At 49.4% G+C, this 22064-nt stretch overlaps 1 protein-coding gene across 1 annotated transcript in view; it reads right to left on the bottom strand.

The window, feature by feature from the left end:
• The window catches only part of LOC149445917 (solute carrier family 2, facilitated glucose transporter member 11-like), a 75816-nt gene that overhangs the window by 34668 nt on the left and 19084 nt on the right, over positions 1-22064 (bottom strand). The window contains exons 5-6 of the mRNA XM_089653170.1: positions 15840-15969; positions 15632-15689 (exon numbers count right to left, since the gene is read on the bottom strand). Of these exons, the coding sequence (XP_089509296.1) occupies positions 15632-15689; positions 15840-15969 (188 nt within the window). The remainder of the gene's footprint in view (positions 1-15631; positions 15690-15839; positions 15970-22064) is intronic.

Raw genomic sequence — 22064 nt, 5'->3', positions numbered from 1 at the left:
GCAGTTATTGAACAGAGGCAGACCGCTCTGTACTAGGGACAGGGACAGAGTTAGGGCCACAGAAACGATAATTGGGGACAGAGAAAAGTTACTTAGGGACAGAGAACCATTACTCAGGGACACAGACTTGTTAATGAGGGCCACAGAATCGTTATTTAGGGACAAAGAAACGCTAGTTAGGGCCACAGAATTCATAATCAGGGACAGACAGAATTGTTACTCAGTGCCAGAGAATTGTTACTTAGGGCCACAGAAACGTTATTAGGGCCACAGAATTGTTACTCAGGGACAGACAGAATTGTTACTGAGTGCCAGAGAATTGTTACTCAGGGACAGACAGAATTGTTACTGAGTGCCAGAGAATTGTTACTTAGGGCCACAGAAACTTTAATTAGGGCCACAGAATTTTTACTCAGGGACAGACAGAATTGTTACTCAGTGCCAGAGAATTGTTACTCAGGGACAGACAGAATTGTTACTGAGTGCCAGAGAATTGTTACTTAGGGCCACAGAAACTTTACTTAGGGCCACAGAATTTTTACTCAGGGACAGACAGAATTGTTACTGAGTGCCAGAGAATTGTTACTCAGGGACAGACAGAATTGTTACTGAGTGCCAGAGAATTGTTACTTAGGGCCACAGAAACTTTACTTAGGGCCACAGAATTGTTACTCGCACAGACACAGAATTGTTACTGAAGGCCACAGAACTGTTACTTAGGGCCACAGAATTGTTACTCGCACAGACACAGAATTGTTACTCGCACAGACACAGAACTGTTACTGAGGGCCACAGAACTGTTACTTAGGGCCACAGAATTGTTACTCGCACAGACACAGAATTGTTACTCAGGGCCACAGAACTGTTACTTAGGGACAAAGAAACGCTAGTTAGGGCCACAGAATTCATACTCAGGGACAGACAGAATTGTTACGGAGTGCCAGAGAATTGTTACTCTGGGCCACAGAAACTTTACTTAGGGCCACAGAATTTTTACTCAGGGACAGACAGAATTGTTACTGAGTGCCAGAGAATTGTTACTCAGGGACAGACAGAATTGTTACGGAGTGCCAGAGAATTGTTACTCAGGGCCACAGAAACTTTACTTAGGGCCACAGAATTTTTACTCAGGGACAGACAGAATTGTTACTGAGTGCCAGAGAATTGTTACTCAGGGACAGACAGAATTGTTACTGAGTGCCAGAGAATTGTTACTTAGGGCCACAGAAACTTTACTTAGGGCCACAGAATTGTTACTCGCACAGACACAGAATTGTTACTCGCACAGACACAGAATTGTTACTGAAGGCCACAGAACTGTTACTTAGGGCCACAGAATTGTTACTCGCACAGACACAGAATTGTTACTCGCACAGACACAGAACTGTTACTGAGGGCCACAGAACTGTTACTTAGGGCCACAGAATTGTTACTCGCACAGACACAGAATTGTTACTCAGGGCCACAGAACTGTTACTTAGGGACAAAGAAACGCTAGTTAGGGCCACAGAATTCATACTCAGGGACAGACAGAATTGTTACGGAGTGCTAGAGAATTGTTACTCTGGGCCACAGAAACTTTACTTAGGGCCACAGAATTTTTACTCAGGGACAGACAGAATTGTTACTGAGTGCCAGAGAATTGTTACTCAGGGACAGACAGAATTGTTACGGAGTGCAAGAGAATTGTTACTCAGGGCCACAGAAACTTTACTTAGGGCCACAGAATTTTTACTCAGGGACAGACAGAATTGTTACTGAGTGCCAGAGAATTGTTACTCAGGGACAGACAGAATTGTTACGGAGTGCCAGAGAATTGTTACTTAGGGCCACAGAAACTTTACTTAGGGCCACAGAATTGTTACTCGCACAGACACAGAATTGTTACTCGCACAGACACAGAACTGTTACTGAGGGCCACAGAAACTTTACTTAGGGACAAAGAAACGCTAGTTAGGGCCACGGAATTCATACTCAGGGACAGACAGAATTGTTATGGAGTGCCAGAGAATTGTTACTCAGGGCCACAGAAACTTTACTTAGGGCCACAGAATTTTTACTCAGGGACAGACAGAATTGTTACTGAGTGCCAGAGAATTGTTACTCAGGGACAGACAGAATTGTTACGGAGTGCCAGAGAATTGTTACTCAGGGACAGACAGAATTGTTACTGAGTGCCAGAGAATTGTTACTTAGGGCCACAGAAACTTTAATTAGGGCCACAGAATTTTTACTCAGGGACAGACAGAATTGTTACTGAGTGCCAGAGAATTGTTACTCAGGGACAGACAGAATTGTTACGGAGTGCCAGAGAATTGTTACTCAGGGACAGACAGAATTGTTACTGAGTGCCAGAGAATTGTTACTTAGGGCCACAGAAACTTTAATTAGGGCCACAGAATTTTTACTCAGGGACAGACAGAATTGTTACTGAGTGCCAGAGAATTGTTACTCAGGGACAGACAGAATTGTTACGGAGTGCCAGAGAATTGTTACTCAGGGACAGACAGAATTGTTACGGAGTGCCAGAGAATTGTTACTCAGGGACAGACAGAATTGTTACTGAGTGCCAGAGAATTGTTACTTAGGGCCACAGAAACTTTAATTAGGGCCACAGAATTTTTACTCAGGGACAGACAGAATTGTTACTGAGTGCCAGAGAATTGTTACTCAGGGACAGACAGAATTGTTACGGAGTGCCAGAGAATTGTTACTCAGGGACAGACAGAATTGTTACTGAGTGCCAGAGAATTGTTACTTAGGGCCACAGAAACTTTAATTAGGGCCACAGAATTTTTACTCAGGGACAGACAGAATTGTTACTGAGTGCCAGAGAATTGTTACTCAGGGACAGACAGAATTGTTACGGAGTGCCAGAGAATTGTTACTCAGGGCCACAGAAACTTTACTTAGGGCCAGAGAATTTTTACTCAGGGACAGACAGAATTGTTACTGAGTGCCAGAGAATTGTTACTCAGGGACAGACAGAATTGTTACTGAGTGCCAGATAATTGTTACTCAGGGCCCCAGAAACTTTACTTAGGGCCAGAGAATTTTTACTCAGGGACAGACAGAATTGTTACTGAGTGCCAGAGAATTGTTACTCAGGGACAGACAGAATTGTTACTGAGTGCCAGATAATTGTTACTCAGGGCCCCAGAAACTTTACTTAGGGCCACAAAATTTTTACTCAGGGACAGACAGAATTGTTACTGAGTGCCAGAGAATTGTTACTCAGGGACAGACAGAATTGTTACTGAGTGCCAGAGAATTGTTACTTAGGGCCACAGAAACTTTACTTAGGGCCACAGAATTGTTACTCGCACAGACACAGAATTGTTACTCGCACAGACACAGAATTGTTACTGAGGGCCACAGAACTGTTACTTGGGGCCACAGAAACGTTAATCAGGGACACAGAATTGTTACTGAGGGCCACAGAACTGTTACTTAGGGCCACAGAATTGTTACTCGCACAGACACAGAATTGTTACTCAGGGACACAGAATTGTTACTCAGGGACACATAATCGTTTAATTAAAGAGTATGTCAGACAACATGCAGAGGAGTGGCAGAGGAGGCAATGTTTTAGGAGCGAGCAGACGTGGCAGCAGAGGAAGGGGTCGAGGCAGCACTATTCGCAGCCAGAGGCCAGTGCTCCCGGTGTCATCCAGCGGTCGTGTCTCCACCGACAACCCTGCCGTCGTCGATTGGTTGGCTCGGTCGTCTTCCTCTTCCCAGGTCACCTCTGACACCTACAGCCAACGGTCGGTGGGTACGTCAGACACAACCGTTAGTTGGCATGGCCCGGGACCAAGCCCACTGAAATCACGTGTCCTCTACCTGCCCCTGTCCTTTGGTGTTCCCTCACCAAGCGAAGTATCGCATGCTGTGGGCTCAGCCCCACTGTACAGTGAGGAAGAGCTAACAGAGGGCGGTCAGGAACGGGGGGAGACATCCGCCTTTTCAGCAGCCAGGCGAAGAAGTAGTGGCGAGGAGAGTGGCTCGGTAGCCGGTCTAGAGACAGGTCTGTCTCCTGACCCAGACGCAGCCGAGGGGGCTAGTAGTGAGGCGGAGACCCTACTTGATGATGAGGAGGTTGATCGCACTTGGCAGCCTCGTCGTCATCAGGCAATTTCTTCCGCATCATCAGGAGAAGAGGGTGGCAGCTTGGCAGCGAGCAAAACAGTCGGTGGGTTGCCCAGGAGACAGCAGCAGGGTCGCAGCAGTGTCAGTGGAGCCAAACGTCCACGGAGTAGAGCACCAGCTCCACTGCAGCCTACCACCACGGCCATTAGTGGTGCCGGTGTGCACGGAGGAAGCAGCAGTCAGCCAGTGAGGAGTATCGGGGGCAAAGTTTCCTACTCGGCGGTGTGGCAATTTTTCGTCAAGCCGCCCGAGGAAGTAAACGTAGCCGTATGTCGACTATGTGGCCAGAAAGTCAAGCGTGGCCAGGGGGCCCATGTTGGGACTACAGCGTTGCGGCAGCATATGCAGCGTCGCCATTTGGTGGCCTGGGAAAACCGTGATAAAGATACGGCGGTTCTGCCCGCCCCAGCCCCCGCTCCATCACCCGCTCCGTTACTTGCTCCGTCACCCGACGTCAATCGCCCTCCATCAGCCAGTCAAGGCTCCAACACCTCTGCTGAGGGGAGTTGTCGCTCGTTGGCATCTTCCGCTCGTTCAGATGCTCCTTCTCCTGCTACTCCTCTTCACGGATTCCGTCAGCAGTCTTTCTTGGAATCCGTTTCCAAGAGACAACAGTTTGCGAGCACGCACCCGACGGTGCAAAAGCTGAACGTCCTCCTGTCCAAGTTGCTGGTGCTGCAGTCCCTCCCTTTCCAAGTGGTGGACTCAGCACCTTTCAGAGAAATGATGGCTTGTGCCGCGCCGCGGTGGAGAGTGCCAAGCCGTCATTTCTTCGCCAAAAAGGCAGTGCCAGCCCTGCATTCACATGTAGAAGACATGGTGGGCCAGTCTTTGAGCATGTCGGTCTCTGCCAAAGTGCACGGCAGCGCCGACGTGTGGAGCTGTAACTATGGTCAGGGACAGTACATGTCATTTACGGCCCACTGGGTGAACGTGGTGCCGTCACAGCCGCACCAGCAACTTGGACAGGTCACGCCGCTTTTGCCTCCACGTTTGCACGTCCTTGGTCCGGCAAAGATGTCCGCCTCTACCACCTCTTCTTCCGCCGTGTCCTCAGCCGCCACCCCCGTGCCAAGTCCCATTACCCGACCGGCATATCACATGTGCAGGGCGCAACGCTGTCACGCTGTTCTGCACCTGGTATGCCTTGGCGAACGTAGTCACACAGGGGAGGAACTTCTGAGTGTAATGAACAGAGAAATCGACAGATGGCTGTCTCCGCGCAAACTGAAAATCGGAACCATGTTGACCGACAACGGAAAGAACATGGTGTCTGCTCTGCGTCAAGGAAGGTTGTGCCATGCGCCATGCATGGCTCACGTGTTCAATCTGGTTGTCAAGCGGTTCTTAAAATCCACCATCCCACTGCAAGACATCCTTAAAATGTCACGTAAACTTTGCATGCATTTCAGCCATTCCTACACCGCAAAGCACACCCTCCTTGAGCTGCAGCGGCAGAACGGAATTCCACAGCATCGCCTGATCTGCGACGTTGCAACAAGGTGGAATTCAACCCTACACATGTTAGACCGCCTTTACGAACAGCGAAAGGCCATCACCGATTTCCTGATGTTACAAGCGGATAAAGGTACTCCCCTGTGTAACTTCGATGTCAGCCATTGGCAGCTCATGCGTGACACCTGCCGCTTGCTCAGGCCCTTTGAGGAGGCCACGCTATTCGTGAGTCGGCAGGACTATGGGATGAACGACGTCATTCCTCTGTTGCACGTCCTTGAACAAATGCTGTTAACAATGGCTGGTCAGGGTGCGGTAGACGTGGCGCACAGATCTCAACGCCACATGACCCCTGTGGGGGCAGGACAGGAAGAAGAGGAGGAGGTAGAGGAGGACATTTGTGCTCAGGAATTATTGAGTGAAATGGGTGGTTTTTCCACTCAGCGGACAGGAGTGGAGGAGCAGGAGCATCTGGTAGAGGAGGAGGAGGAGGAGACAGAGGACCCAGACGCACCGTGGCAGTATGCTGTGGAGATGGAGGCAGGGAGTCCCTCGCATTCCTTGGCACAAATGGCCCATAGCATGCTCGCTTGCTTGCGTAGCGACAGCCGAATAATAACCATCAGACAGAGGGATGACTTTTGGCTGTCCACCTTGTTGGACCCTCGCTACCGTTCCAAAATGGTGGCCTTTTTCACACCTGCTGAGAGGGAGGCCAAAATAACGTACTATAAAAACCACCTATGTAGTCAGTTGGTCTCTGCCTTTGTGCGCCAACGTCCATCCTCAGACACTGTGGGCCCTGTGCGCTCGCGTTCCGCTGCCATGGCAGCAGGGGAGGGGTGGGGTGGTAGGAGCAGTGGCAGCTCCACCAGCAGCAGCTGCCTCAGTCTGCAGTCGATGATGAGTAGCTTTCTTCACCAGCGCAGTGAGGAAACTACTAACCAGCCGCAGCAGCAGCAGCAGCATCAGGTGGACCTGGAGCAGGACCTCAAACAACAGGCTTGGGCCTACTTGGACAGCACCCTGCCAACCGAGGTAGACAATCCCCTTGACTACTGGGCAACGAAACTTGACCTTTGGCCCCAACTAGCTGAATTTGCCCTTGAAAGGCTGTCATGCCCGGCCAGTAGCGTGGCATCGGAGCGCGTGTTTAGTGCGGCAGGAGGTATTGTAACTCCGCGGAGGACACGACTGTCCACCCAAAGTGTGGAGAGACTCACGTTTGTGAAAATGAATCAGGCGTGGATTAGTCTGGATTTCAAACCACCAGTTCCTGACACAACTGACTAAATCCGCCATGAATCATGCCTCAAACATGTGCCACTTTGAGGTCTCCTCACACACTGCTGGTGTGTAGAATTTTTTTGACATAGGGTGCTGGCAGATTACGGGCCTCCCATAGCTGCTGCCAGGCCCCTAATCTGCCATAGGCCCCTATATACCGCCTCCTCATGCTGCTGCCAGGTGCAGAGTCTGTCATGGGTCCCTGTACGGCCTCCCATTGCTCCTGTCTCCATCGCCACACTCTGCCATGTGCCACTTTCAGGTCTCCTCACACACTGCTGGTGTGTAGAATTTTTTGACATAGGGTGCTGGCAGATTATGGGCCTCCCATAGCTGCTGCCAGGCCCCTAATCTGCCATAGGCCCCTATATACCGCCTCCTCATGCTGCTGCCAGGTCCAGAGTCTGTCATGGGTCCCTGTACGGCCTCCCATTGCTGCTGTCTCCATCGCCACACTCTGCCATGTGCCACTTTCAGGTCTCCTCACACACTGCTGGTGTGTAGAATTTTTTGACATAGGGTGCTGGCAGATTATGGGCCTCCCATAGCTGCTGCCAGGCCCCTAATCTGCCATAGGCCCCTATATACCGCTTCCTCATGCTGCTGCCAGGTCCAGAGTCTCTCATGGGTCCCTGTACGGCCTCCCATTGCTGCTGTCTCCATCGCCACACTCTGCCATGTGCCACTTTCAGGTCTCCTCACACACTGCTGGTGTGTAGAATTTTTTGACATAGGGTGCTGGCAGATTATGGGCCTCCCATAGCTGCTGCCAGGCCCCTAATCTGCCATAGGCCCCTATATACCGCCTCCTCATGCTGCTGCCAGGTCCAGAGTCTGTCATGGGTCCCTGTACGGCCTCCCATTGCTGCTGTCTCCATCGCCACACTCTGCCATGTGCCACTTTCAGGTCTCCTCACACACTGCTGGTGTGTAGAATTTTTTGACATAGGGTGCTGGCAGATTATGGGCCTCCTATAGCTGCTGCCAGGCCCCTAATCTGCCATAGGCCCCTATATACCGCTTCCTCATGCTGCTGCCAGGTCCAGAGTCTGTCATGGGTCCCTGTACGGCCTCCCATTGCTGCTGTCTCCATCGCCACACTCTGCCATGTGCCACTTTCAGGTCTCCTCACACTGCTGGTGTGTTGAATTTTTTGACATAGGGTGCTGGCAGATTATGGGCCTCCTATAGCTGCTGCCAGGCCCCTAATCTGCCATAGGCCCCTATATACCGCTTCCTCATGCTGCTGCCAGGTCCAGAGTCTGTCATGGGTCCCTGTACGGCCTCCCATTGCTGCTGTCTCCATCGCCACACTCTGCCATGTGCCACTTTCAGGTCTCCTCACACACTGCTGGTGTGTAGAATTTTTTGACATAGGGTGCTGGCAGATTATGGGCCTCCTATAGCTGCTGCCAGGCCCCTAATCTGCCATAGGCCCCTATATACCGCTTCCTCATGCTGCTGCCAGGTCCAGAGTCTCTCATGGGTCCCTGTACGGCCTCCCATTGCTGCTGTCTCCATCGCCACACTCTGCCATGTGCCACTTTCAGGTCTCCTCACACTGCTGGTGTGTTGAATTTTTTGACATAGGGTGCTGGCAGATTATGGGCCTCCTATAGCTGCTGCCAGGCCCCTAATCTGCCATAGGCCCCTATATACCGCTTCCTCATGCTGCTGCCAGGTCCAGAGTCTGTAATGGGTCCCTGTACGGCCTCCCATTGCTGCTGTCTCCATCGCCACACTCTGCCATGTGCCACTTTCAGGTCTCCTCACACTGCTGGTGTGTTGAATTTTTTGACATAGGGTGCTGGCAGATTATGGGCCTCCTATAGCTGCTGCCAGGCCCCTAATCTGCCATAGGCCCCTATATACCGCTTCCTCATGCTGCTGCCAGGTCCAGAGTCTCTCATGGGTCCCTGTACGGCCTCCCATTGCTGCTGTCTCCATCGCCACACTCTGCCATGTGCCACTTTCAGGTCTCCTCACACACTGCTGGTGTGTAGAATTTTTTGACATAGGGTGCTGGCAGATTATGGGCCTCCCATAGCTGCTGCCAGGCCCCTAATCTGCCATAGGCCCCTATATACCGCTTCCTCATGCTGCTGCCAGGTCCAGAGTCTCTCATGGCTCCCTGTACGGCCTCCCATTGCTGCTGTCTCCATCGCCACACTCTGCCATGTGCCACTTTCAGGTCTCCTCACACACTGCTGGTGTGTAGAATTTTTTGACATAGGGTGCTGGCAGATTATGGGCCTCCCATAGCTGCTGCCAGGCCCCTAATCTGCCATAGGCCCCTATATACCGCCTCCTCATGCTGCTGCCAGGTCCAGAGTCTGTCATGGGTCCCTGTACGGCCTCCCATTGCTGCTGTCTCCATCGCCACACTCTGCCATGTGCCACTTTCAGGTCTCCTCACACACTGCTGGTGTGTAGAATTTTTTGACATAGGGTGCTGGCAGATTATGGGCCTCCTATAGCTGCTGCCAGGCCCCTAATCTGCCATAGGCCCCTATATACCGCTTCCTCATGCTGCTGCCAGGTCCAGAGTCTCTCATGGGTCCCTGTACGGCCTCCCATTGCTGCTGTCTCCATCGCCACACTCTGCCATGTGCCACTTTCAGGTCTCCTCACACTGCTGGTGTGTTGAATTTTTTGACATAGGGTGCTGGCAGATTATGGGCCTCCTATAGCTGCTGCCAGGCCCCTAATCTGCCATAGGCCCCTATATACCGCTTCCTCATGCTGCTGCCAGGTCCAGAGTCTGTCATGGGTCCCTGTACGGCCTCCCATTGCTGCTGTCTCCATCGCCACACTCTGCCATGTGCCACTTTCAGGTCTCCTCACACTGCTGGTGTGTTGAATTTTTTGACATAGGGTGCTGGCAGATTATGGGCCTCCCATAGCTGCTGCCAGGCCCCTAATCTGCCATAGGCCCCTATATACCGCTTCCTCATGCTGCTGCCAGGTCCAGAGTCTCTCATGGGTCCCTGTACGGCCTCCCATTGCTGCTGTCTCCATCGCCACACTCTGCCATGTGCCACTTTCAGGTCTCCTCACACACTGCTGGTGTGTAGAATTTTTTGACATAGGGTGCTGGCAGATTATGGGCCTCCCATAGCTGCTGCCAGGCCCCTAATCTGACATAGGCCCCTATATACCGCTTCCTCATGCTGCTGCCAGGTCCAGAGTCTGTCATGGGTCCCTGTACGGCCTCCCATTGCTGCTGTCTCCATCGCCACACTCTGCCATGTGCCACTTTCAGGTCTCCTCACACACTGCTGGTGTGTAGAATTTTTTGACATAGGGTGCTGGCAGATTATGGGCCTCCCATAGCTGCTGCCAGGCCCCTAATCTGCCATAGGCCCCTATATACCGCTTCCTCATGCTGCTGCCAGGTCCAGAGTCTGTCATGGGTCCCTGTACGGCCTCCCATTGCTGCTGTCTCCATCGCCACACTCTGCCATGTGCCACTTTCAGGTCTCCTCACACACTGCTGGTGTGTAGAATTTTTTGACATAGGGTGCTGGCAGATTATGGGCCTCCCATAGCTGCTGCCAGGCCCCTAATCTGCCATAGGCCCCTATATACCGCCTCCTCATGCTGCTGCCAGGTCCAGAGTCTGTCATGGGTCCCTGTACGGCCTCCCATTGCTGCTGTCTCCATCGCCACACTCTGCCATGTGCCACTTTCAGGTCTCCTCACACACTGCTGGTGTGTAGAATTTTTTGACATAGGGTGCTGGCAGATTACGGGCCTCCCATAGCTGCTGCCAGGCCCCTAATCTGCCATAGGCCCCTATATACCGCCTCCTCATGCTGCTGCCAGGTCCAGAGTCTGTCATGGGTCCCTGTACGGCCTCCCATTGCTGCTGTCTCCATCGCCACACTCTGCCATGTGCCACTTTCAGGTCTCCTCACACTGCTGGTGTGTTGAATTTTTTGACATAGGGTGCTGGCAGATTATGGGCCTCCTATAGCTGCTGCCAGGCCCCTAATCTGCCATAGGCCCCTATATACCGCTTCCTCATGCTGCTGCCAGGTCCAGAGTCTGTCATGGGTCCCTGTACGGCCTCCCATTGCTGCTGTCTCCATCGCCACACTCTGCCATGTGCCACTTTCAGGTCTCCTCACACTGCTGGTGTGTTGAATTTTTTGACATAGGGTGCTGGCAGATTATGGGCCTCCTATAGCTGCTGCCAGGCCCCTAATCTGCCATAGGCCCCTATATACCGCTTCCTCATGCTGCTGCCAGGTCCAGAGTCTCTCATGGGTCCCTGTACGGCCTCCCATTGCTGCTGTCTCCATCGCCACACTCTGCCATGTGCCACTTTCAGGTCTCCTCACACACTGCTGGTGTGTAGAATTTTTTGACATAGGGTGCTGGCAGATTATGGGCCTCCCATAGCTGCTGCCAGGCCCCTAATCTGCCATAGGCCCCTATATACCGCTTCCTCATGCTGCTGCCAGGTCCAGAGTCTCTCATGGGTCCCTGTACGGCCTCCCATTGCTGCTGTCTCCATCGCCACACTCTGCCATGTGCCACTTTCAGGTCTCCTCACACACTGCTGGTGTGCAGAATTTTTTGACATAGGGTGCTGGCAGATTATGGGCCTCCCATAGCTGCTGCCAGGCCCCTAATCTGCCATAGGCCCCTATATACCGCCTCCTCATGCTGCTGCCAGGTCCAGAGTCTGTCATGGGTCCCTGTACGGCCTCCCATTGCTGCTGTCTCCATCGCCACACTCTGCCATGTGCCACTTTCAGGTCTCCTCACACACTGCTGGTGTGTAGAATTTTTTGACATAGGGTGCTGGCAGATTATGGGCCTCCTATAGCTGCTGCCAGGCCCCTAATCTGCCATAGGCCCCTATATACCGCTTCCTCATGCTGCTGCCAGGTCCAGAGTCTGTCATGGGTCCCTGTACGGCCTCCCATTGCTGCTGTCTCCATCGCCACACTCTGCCATGTGCCACTTTCAGGTCTCCTCACACTGCTGGTGTGTTGAATTTTTTGACATAGGGTGCTGGCAGATTATGGGCCTCCTATAGCTGCTGCCAGGCCCCTAATCTGCCATAGGCCCCTATATACCGCTTCCTCATGCTGCTGCCAGGTCCAGAGTCTGTCATGGGTCCCTGTATGGCCTCCCATTGCTGCTGTCTCCATCGCCACACTCTGCCATGTGCCACTTTCAGGTCTCCTCACACACTGCTGGTGTGTAGAATTTTTTGACATAGGGTGCTGGCAGATTACGGGCCTCCCATAGCTGCTGCCAGGCCCCTAATCTGCCATAGGCCCCTATATACCGCCTCCTCATGCTGCTGCCAGGTCCAGAGTCTGTCATGGGTCCCTGTACGGCCTCCCATTGCTGCTGTCTCCATCGCCACACTCTGCCATGTGCCACTTTCAGGTCTCCTCACACACTGCTGGTGTGTAGAATTTTTTGACATAGGGTGCTGGCAGATTATGGGCCTCCCATTGCTGCTGCCAGGCCCCTAATCTGCCATAGGCCCCTATATACCGCTTCCTCATGCTGCTGCCAGGTCCAGAGTCTCTCATGGGTCCCTGTACGGCCTCCCATTGCTGCTGTCTCCATCGCCACACTCTGCCATGTGCCACTTTCAGGTCTCCTCACACACTGCTGGTGTGTAGAATTTTTTGACATAGGGTGCTGGCAGATTACGGGCCTCCCATAGCTGCTGCCAGGCCCCTAATCTGCCATAGGCCCCTATATACCGCCTCCTCATGCTGCTGCCAGGTCCAGAGTCTCTCATGGGTCCCTGTACGGCCTCCCATTGCTGCTGTCTCCATCGCCACACTCTGCCATGTGCCACTTTCAGGTCTCACACACTGCTGGTGTGTAGAATTTTTTGACATAGGGTGCTGGCAGATTACGGGCCTCCCATAGCTGCTGCCAGGCCCCTAATCTGCCATGGGCCCCTATACCGACTCCTCATGCTGTGACGTTGCAACAAGGTGGAATTCAACCCTACATATGTTAGACCGCCTTTACGAACAGCAAAAGGCCATCACAGATTTCCTGATGTTAAAAGCGGATAAAGGTATTCCCTGTGTAACTTAGATGTCAGCCATTGGCAGCTCATGCGTGACACCTGCGCTTGCTCAGGCCCTTTGAGGAGGCCACGCTATTCGTGAGTCGGCAGGACTATGGGATGAACGACGTCATTCCTCTGTTGCACGTCCTGGAACAAATGCTGTTAACAATGGCTGGTCAGGGTGCGGTAGACGTGGCGCACAGATCTCAACGCCACATGACCCCTGTGGGGGCAGGACAGGAAGAAGAGGAGGAGGTAGAGGAGGACATTGGTGCTCAGGAATTATTGAGTGAAATGGGTGGTTTTTCCACTCAGCGGACAGGAGTGGAGGAGCAGGAGCATCTGGTAGAGGAGGAGGAGGAGGAGGAGACAGAGGACCCAGACGCACCGTGGCAGTATGCTGTGGAGATGGAGGCAGGGAGTCCCTCGCATTCCTTGGCACAAATGGCCCATAGCATGCTCGCTTGCTTGCGTAGCGACAGCCGAATAATAACCATCAGACAGAGGGATGACTTTTGGCTGTCCACCTTGTTGGACCCTCGCTACCGTTCAAAAATGGTGGCCTTTTTCACACCTGCTGAGAGGGAGGCCAAAATAACGTACTATAAAAACCACCTATGTAGTCAGCTGGTCTCTGCCTGTCTGCGCCAACGTCCATCCTCAGACACTGTGGGCCCTGTGCGCTCGCGTTCCGCTGCCATGGCAGCAGGGGAGGGGTGGGGTGGTAGGAGCAGTGGCAGCTCCACCAGCAGCGGCTGCCTCAGTCTGCAGTCGATGATGAGTAGCTTTTTTCACCAGCGCAGTGAGGAAACTACTAACCAGCCACAGCAGCAGCAGCAGCAGCAGCAGCATCAGGTGGACCTGGAGCAGGACCTCAAACAACAGGCTTAGGCCTACTTGGACAGCACCCTGCCAACCGAGGTAGACAATCCCCTTGACTACTGGGCAACGAAACTTGACCTTTGGCCCCAACTAGCTGAATTTGCCCTTGAAAGGCTGTCATGCCCGGCCAGTAGCGTGGCATCGGAGCGCGTGTTTAGTGCGGCAGGAGGTATTGCAACTCCGCGGAGGACACGACTGTCCACCCAAAGTGTGGAGAGACTGACGTTTGTGAAAATGAATCAGGCGTGGATTAGTCTGGATTTCAAACCACCAGTTCCTGACACAACTGACTAAATCCGCCATGAATCATGCCCCAAACATGTGCCACTTTCAGGTCTCCTCACACTGCTGGTGTGTTCCATTTTTTGTCATAGGGTGCTGGCAGATTACGGGCCTCCCATAGCTGCTGCCAGGCCCCTAATCTGCCATGGGCCCCTATACCGCCTCCTCATGCTGCTGCCAAGTCCAGAGTCTCTCATGGGTCCCTGTACGGCCTCCCATTGCTGCTGTCTCCATCGCCACACTCTGCCATGTGCCACTTTCAGGTCTCACACACTGCTGGTGTGTAGAATTTTTTGACATAGGGTGCTGGCAGATTACGGGCCTCCCATAGCTGCTGCCAGGCCCCTAATCTGCCATAGGCCCCTATATACCGCCTCCTCATGCTGCTGCCAGGTCCAGAGTGTGTCATGGGTCCCTGTACGGCCTCCCATTGCTGCTGTCTCCATCGCCACACTCTGCCATGTGCCACTTTCAGGTCTCCTCACACTGCTGGTGGGTTCCATTTTTTGTCATAGGGTGCTGGCAGATTACGGGCCTCCCATAGCTGCTGCCAGGCCCCTAATCTGCCATGGGCCCCTGTTGTCGCTTGTTGGCATATTCCGCTCGTTCAGATGCTCCTTCTCCTGCTACTCCTCTTCACGGATTCCGTCAGCAGTCTTTCTTGGAATCCGTTTCCAAGAGACAACAGTTTGCGAGCACGCACCAGACGGTGCAGAAACTGAACGTCCTCCTGTCCAAGTTGCTGCTGCCAGGCTCGTAATCTGTCATGCGCCCCTGTACCGCCTCCTCATGCTGCTGTCAGGTCCAGAGTGTGTCATGGGCCCCCGTACCGACTCCAAATGCTGCTGCCAGGCCCGTAATCTGTCATGGGCCCCTGTACCGCCTCCCCATGCTGCTGCCACGTCCAGATTGTGTCATGGGTCCCTGTACGGCCTCCCATTGCTGCTGCCAGGCCTGTAATCTGCCATGGGCCCCCGTACCGACTCCTCATGCTGCTGCCAGGCCCGTAATCTGCCATGGGCCCCTGTACCGCCTCCTCATGCTGCTGCCAGGTCCAGAGTGTGTCATGGGTCCCTGTACGGCCTCCCATTGCTGCTGTCTCTATCGCCACACTCTGCCATGTGCCACTTTCAGGTCTCCTCACACTGCTGGTGGTTTCCATTTTTGTCATAGGGTGCTGTATGGCCTCCCATTGCTGCTGCCTCCACCGCCACACTGTGGCTCCACACTCTGGTTTTGGCCCCGTGACTGCCCAAATGAGTGAAGTGTGCGGTGATTCTAAGATCGACGGCACTCATCTGCATGTCATACTGCCTGACAGTATTATTTCTCTTCCCCAGCAGACTCCAAGGGCATTTAAATTAAAGGTACAGTGTTCAGCACTAATATTAAGTCTCTCTGAAGCCTAGAAACACCCTTTTTTAAGTTAAATTCACAGCGAATATATTCGACTCGAATCGAAATTTTTCAACGAATTCGCCGAATCAGTCGAATCGAATTTTTGAATACTTCGCTCATCTCTACCCAGAACCCACTGGCAGACAAGAGAAGAGGCCATATTGATTCAAATCCTAGGACCTCCCTAAAGGTAAGCATAGAAAACAAAACTATAAAATGTATATATTGTATATCCCAAAATACCCTCACATAATAAAATAAATTGAATTCCATCTGACAGTATAACAAATAATTAAAACACATGAAAGCTATCTACTGTAAAAGATTCACTTACCTTAGCCCAAGAATTTGCCCAGTCAGTTTCCCCGTTGTCACAAATATAGAGATACTGGTGTTAGTAAAGCCACGCATCTTTTTATCTGCTATTTCACTTGCATACCGAGAGTGGATGTTCAGCCCAAATCCTGAAAAGTAAATACATCATTTACCCGCAGTTCACACTATCCCACAACCGCCTGCAGGAATTGCACCTGCTCCCGTACCCGTAACCACCTGCAGCCAAATAGCCCTGCTTTTGCAAGATGCATGGGGGTGCCATTCAGATGAATGGCACCCCCACACATCTGAGCCCGAAGTGTGATTATGGTGCGGGAACCGCATGGAAACCACATGGTCAAAAAGACCATGCTGTTTCCCTGTGGCTGCATTTTTAGAAAGGTGCATGCAACTTTTTCCTGCAGGAAATGCAGCACAGGAGCCCATTCAAATGAATGGGCTGCTGTGCCTGAGCAAATGTGGGCCGCATGGCCTACAATAGTGTGCACCGAGGGTTACAGAATAAACAAGGTTAAAACATTTTAAGAGAAATCCATAAGAAATACAGTATATCTAAGAAAAAGTATAAAACTATAACTAAAGACATTTTTTTAGTTTTGGAGAGAAGGATTAGAAAACTTGTCACGTTTTTATTGTCTATGTTCCTGTTAGGGAGAGTTACCATCTCTATTTGTACTGTTTACCATTATCACAAGAGTGAAAGTGAAAGAAAATTCCAAATTTTGGATGGTCATCAGAACAGGAAAAGAGGGGAAACCTGGGGACACTAGTTCTGGGAACCCTGGCAATTAGTATTTTCCAAAAGAGGTCCAACATCTTATATATTTCTTAGAGAACAGGTATAATTTAAATCAACTAACAATTTTATGTGTCTTTATGATGGTGAGATCTTTGCATTAGTAACCTAGGACTGCATGTAGTACAGCAATTACAAGGGGGTCTCACTCTGACTGCTGGATTGTTAATGTAGTTTTTGTAATGGCGACATTCACTTTTTAGTAGAAGGAAGTCAACTGTACTTGAAAACAGAGGCAAAAACTTTGAAAAAAAGGGCCATCATTATAAAGTCGGAGAGATATAATAGGCTAGCACATCTCAGTTATGACTGAAATATTAGTTTTTAGGTTAAAGCGTATCTACTGTCAAAACTTAAATTCATATATTCTTTTCTACATTGTATTTTAATTATTTTTAGCTTACTTATATTAATCTGAATGATATTGAAATTTGTAAACACACTTTGTCCCTACACATTTATTTCCTTGAATTCTATGACACATATTCAATTGGATAAAGAAAAATGATGCCATGATATTATGCCTACATCTCACCATCTGTATATAACACAAAATAATTTGTAGTATACCACACATCCATCGTGGGGGCTGCTCATGATGGATGTGCGGTATACACTACAGTTGTGTCCAAAATTATTCAACCCCCAATGCTGTAAAGGGGTTTAGGGACTATAGTGTACATTTGGAATTGTATTCAGAATCAAATCCTACAAGGACGTTGTAACTACCCAAATGCAACTAAAATGACATCAATTGTTTATGTAATACAGTAGTAAATGGTTCTTATGTGGTTTCTTCATTGCCACAATTATTCAACCCCTTAAAGACTACCACTCTGAAGAACAGAGGTTCATACAGGTGCTTTCCATCAGGTATTGAAAACACCTGTGGATGTCACCGAGCAGCAATCAAGCATAATAAGCACCAATTAGGCAGCTTTAAAATGACTGTGATACTCAGCTCCTTCTAGACATTTACTGGTGTGGTTACAAACATGGTGAAGGCAAGAGAATGGTCCAGGAAGACAAGAGAAGAGGTGATTTCTCTTCACAGGAAGGGCAATGGCTATAAGAAGATTGCAAAGATGTTAAACATACCAAGAGACACCTTAGGAAGCATCATTCGCAAATTCAAGGCAAAGGGCACTGTTGAAACGCTACCTGGTCGTGGCAGAAAGAAGATGCTGACTTCGACTGCTGTGCGCTACCTGAAGCGTAGAGTGGAGAGAAGTCCCCGTGTGACTGCTGAGGAACTGAGAAAAGATTTGTCAGATGTGGGTACAGAAGTTTCAGCCCAGACAATAAGACGCACACTGCGTAATGAAGGCCTCCGTGCCAGAACTCCCAGGCGTACCCCCTTGCTGTCTCCAAAGAATAAGAAGAGTCGACTGCAGTATGCCAAAAGCCATGTGGACAAACCACAAAAGTTGTGGGATAGTGTTCTGTGGACTGATGAAACAAAATTAGAACTGTTTGGGCCCATGGATCAACGCTATGTTTGGAGGAGGAAGAACAAGGCCTATGATGAAAAGAACACCTTGCCTACTGTGAAGCATGGTGGAGGGTCAATCATGCTTTGGGGCTGTTTTGCTTCTGCAGGTACAGGGAAGCTTCAGCGTGTGCAAGGTACCATGAATTCTCTTCAGTACCAGGAGATATTGGATGGAAACGTGATGCAGTCCGTCACACACCTGAGGCTTGGGAGACGTTGGACCTTTCAACAGGACAATGATCCCAAGCATACCTCCAAGTCCACTAGAGCATGGTTGCAGAGGAAAGGCTGGAACATTTTGGAGTGGCCATCGCAGTCACCAGACTTAAATCCGATTGAGAACCTCTGGTGGGACTTAAAGAAAGCAGTTGCAGTGCGCAAGCCTAAGAATGTGACTGAACTGGAGGCCTTTGCCCATGAAGAATGGGCGAAGATACCCGTAGATCGCTGCAAGACACTTGTGTCAAGCTATGCTTCACGTTTAAAAGCTGTTATAACTGTAAAAGGATGCTGTACTAAGTACTAAGATTGAATGTCACTTGGGGGTTGAATAAAACTGATAATGCTGTGAGCACAGAAAAGACATTTGTGGTTATTTCATTATAACTGTTATGTTATATTTGTCTGACCTACAAGTGCCTCTTTAATGTAAATGTAAGCAAGATGACTGAATGATCAAAAGCAATGTCAAACTGGCCAAAACACTCAATTTCAGTGGGGGTTGAATAATTTTGGACACAACTGTATATTGCCAAAAGTATTGGGACGTCTGCCTTTACACACACATGAACTTTAATGGCATCCCAGTCTTAGTCCGTAGGGTTCAATATTGAGTTGGCCCACCCTTTGCAGCTATAACAGCTTCAACTCTTCTGGGCAGGCTGTCCACAAGGTTTAGGAGTGTGTCTATGGGAATGTTTGACCATTCTTTCAGAAGTGCATTTGTGAGGTCAGGCAATCATGTCAGATGAGAAGGCCTGGCTTACAGTCTCCGCTCTAATTTATCCCAAAGGTGTTCTATCGGGTTGAGGTCAGGACTCTGTGCAGTTCAGTCAAGTTCCTCCTCCCCAAACTCGCTCATCTATGTCTTTATGGACCTTGTTTTGTGCACTGGTGCGCAGTCATGTTGGAACAGGAGGGGGCCATCCCCAAACTGTTCCCACAAAGTTGGGAGCATGAGATTGTCCAAAATGTCTTGGTTTGCTGACACCTTAAGAGTTCCCTTCACTGTAACTAAGGGGCCAAGCCCAACCCCTGAAAAACAACCCCACACCATAATCCCCCTCCACCAAACTTTGCACTTGGCACAATGCAGTCAGGCAAGTACCATTCTCCTGGCAATGGCCAAACCCACACACATCCATCAGATTGCCAGACAGAGAAGAGTGATCCATCACTCCAGCAAAAACATCTCCACTGCTCTAGAGTCGAGTGGCAGTGTGCTTTACACCACTGCATCTGACTATTTGCATTGCACTTGGTGATGTAAAGCTTGGATGCAGCTACTCGGCCATGTAAACCCATTCCGTGAAGCTCTGTACACACTGTTGTTGTGCTAATCTGAATGCCACACAAAGTTTGGAGGTCTTTAGCTATTGGCTGTACGGACAGTTGACAACTTCTGTGTCAACTAACAGTTGACCTTGAAATATTTAGTAGCAAGGAAATTTCACGGATGGACTTATTGCACAGGTGGCAAACTATAACTGTACAATGCTTGAATTCACTGAGCTCCTGAGAGCGACCCATTTTTTCCCAAATGTTTGTAGAAGCAGTCTACATGCCTAGGTGCTTGATATTATACATCTGTGCCCATGGAGGTGATTGGAACACCTGAATCCAATGATTTGGAGGGGTGTTCCAATACTTTTGGCCATATAGTGTACATAGGATTATGCAAACACCACCACTATAATCTTCATTGTTTCATTCATGATTGTTGTGTCTCACTACTATTTGATGACCGTGCACCCATAGACACCAATTGATGCAACTGATAGATATGCATACGGTGTTATATACATATACGAGGATTAATCCACAGAGTTGTAGAGGCTTTTGGCATTCCTTCAGATTGTTGCTCCCAGAGCCACTGCTCATCAGCTGGTTTATAATAGTACCAGCATAGAGCTCTGGTGAGTTCATTTAATTTGTTCGGTGGTGGATTTTACACAGTGTGGTGGTGTTTACAAACACGGATATTTATAAAGATAACAATAAGGACTTTTTTGCACATTTATTTATGGATGTTTAAACACAGTGATTTTTACTTGATGGACACATTGTCACTTATGTATTAGTGGATATGGATAAATGGTATATATTCAATGAGATTTAATATGTATTTGGTGCACGTTATATACTGTATGTATTTTTAATTTTGATGGTGAGAGAATAAGTTTCACATATTAGTTTTTTGGCACATTAACATTTTTTGTTATACAGTTGTGTTCAAAATAATAGCAGTCAGACATCACTAACCTGATCAATTACTGTTTTTGGTAGAAATGATATTTCTACATGGCAAATAATTTACTAGCAGGTGTAGTAGAGTAATTGAAATCCAACAGACCCAACAGTCATGACATGCATGCTGCTGATTCTGTGTAATTGAATCACTAATTGAAAGGGGCATGTTCAAAATAATAGCAGTGTGGAGTTCTATTAGTGAGGTCATTCATTCTTTGAAAAACAGCTGGCAATTATTGCCCTTATTTAAGGAAGGAAAGCAGCAAATGTTGTACATGCTGGTTATAGTGCATTTCTCTCTGAAATTCTGAGGAAAATGGGTCGTTCCAGACATTGTTCTGAAGAACAGCGTACCTTGCTTAAAAAGTTGATTGGAGAGGGGAAAACATATAAAGAAGTGCAGAAAATGATAGGCTGCTCAGCTAAAATGATCCCAAATGCTTTAAAATGGCAACCAAAACCTGAAAGATGTGGAAGAAAGCGAAAAACTACCATTCGAATGGATAGAAGAATAGTCAAAATGGCAAGGACTCAGTCAACAATCAGCTCCAGCAAGATCAAAGAAGGTGTAAAGTTACCTGTGAGTACTGTTACAATTAGAAGACACCTATGTGAAGCCAAGCTATCTGCAAGAAGCCCCCGCAAAGTCCCACTGTTGAAAAAAAGACATGTGCTGAAGAGGTTACAATTTGCCAAAGAGCACATTGACTGGCCTAAAGAGAAATGGCGCAACATTTTGTGGACTGATGAAAGTAAGATTGTTCTTTTTGGGTCTAGTGGCCGGAGACAGTTTGTCAGATGACCCCCAAACACTGAATTCGAGCCACAGTACTCTGTGAAGACAGTGAAGCATGGTTGTGCAAGCATCATGATATGGGGATGTTTCTCATACTATGGTTTTGGGCCTATTTATCCCATACCAGGGATCATGGATCAGTTTAAATACATCAGAATACTTGAAGAGGTCATGCTGCCTTATGCTGAAGAGGAAATGCCCTTGAAATGGGTGTTCCAACAAGGCAACGACCCCAAACACACCAGTAAACGTGCAACATCTTGGTTCCAGACCAACAAGATTGATGTTATGGAGTGGCCAGCCCAATCCCTGGATCTTAATCCAATAGGAAACTTGTGGGGTGACATCAAAAATGCAGTTTCTGAGGCAAAACCAAGAAATAGAGAAGAACTGTGGAATGTAGTCCAATCATCCTGGGCTGGAATGCCTGTTCACAGGTGCCAGAAGTTGGTTGACTCCATGCAACACAGATGTACAGCAGTTCTCAGAAACAGTGCTTATACAACTAAATATTCATTAAGTGATTCAAAGGAAAGCAAAATCTTCAAACATTTTTCAGTTTATATAGTGAATGTTTGAGTTTGTAAAGAAGAATACAAACACTGCTATTTTTTGAACAGTCTAATATTCACTTTTCTTCAATTTTTTAGAGGAACAACACAAATTTTAT

The sequence above is a fragment of the Staurois parvus genome, unplaced genomic scaffold (genome assembly GCF_062004578.1).
Source record: "Staurois parvus isolate SC_StPar_1 unplaced genomic scaffold, SC_StPar_1.0 ptg000704l, whole genome shotgun sequence".
Taxonomy (NCBI): Eukaryota; Metazoa; Chordata; class Amphibia; order Anura; family Ranidae; genus Staurois; species Staurois parvus.
The sequence above is the reverse complement of the archived record's forward strand: the minus strand, read 5'-3'. Positions and strand labels throughout refer to the sequence as shown.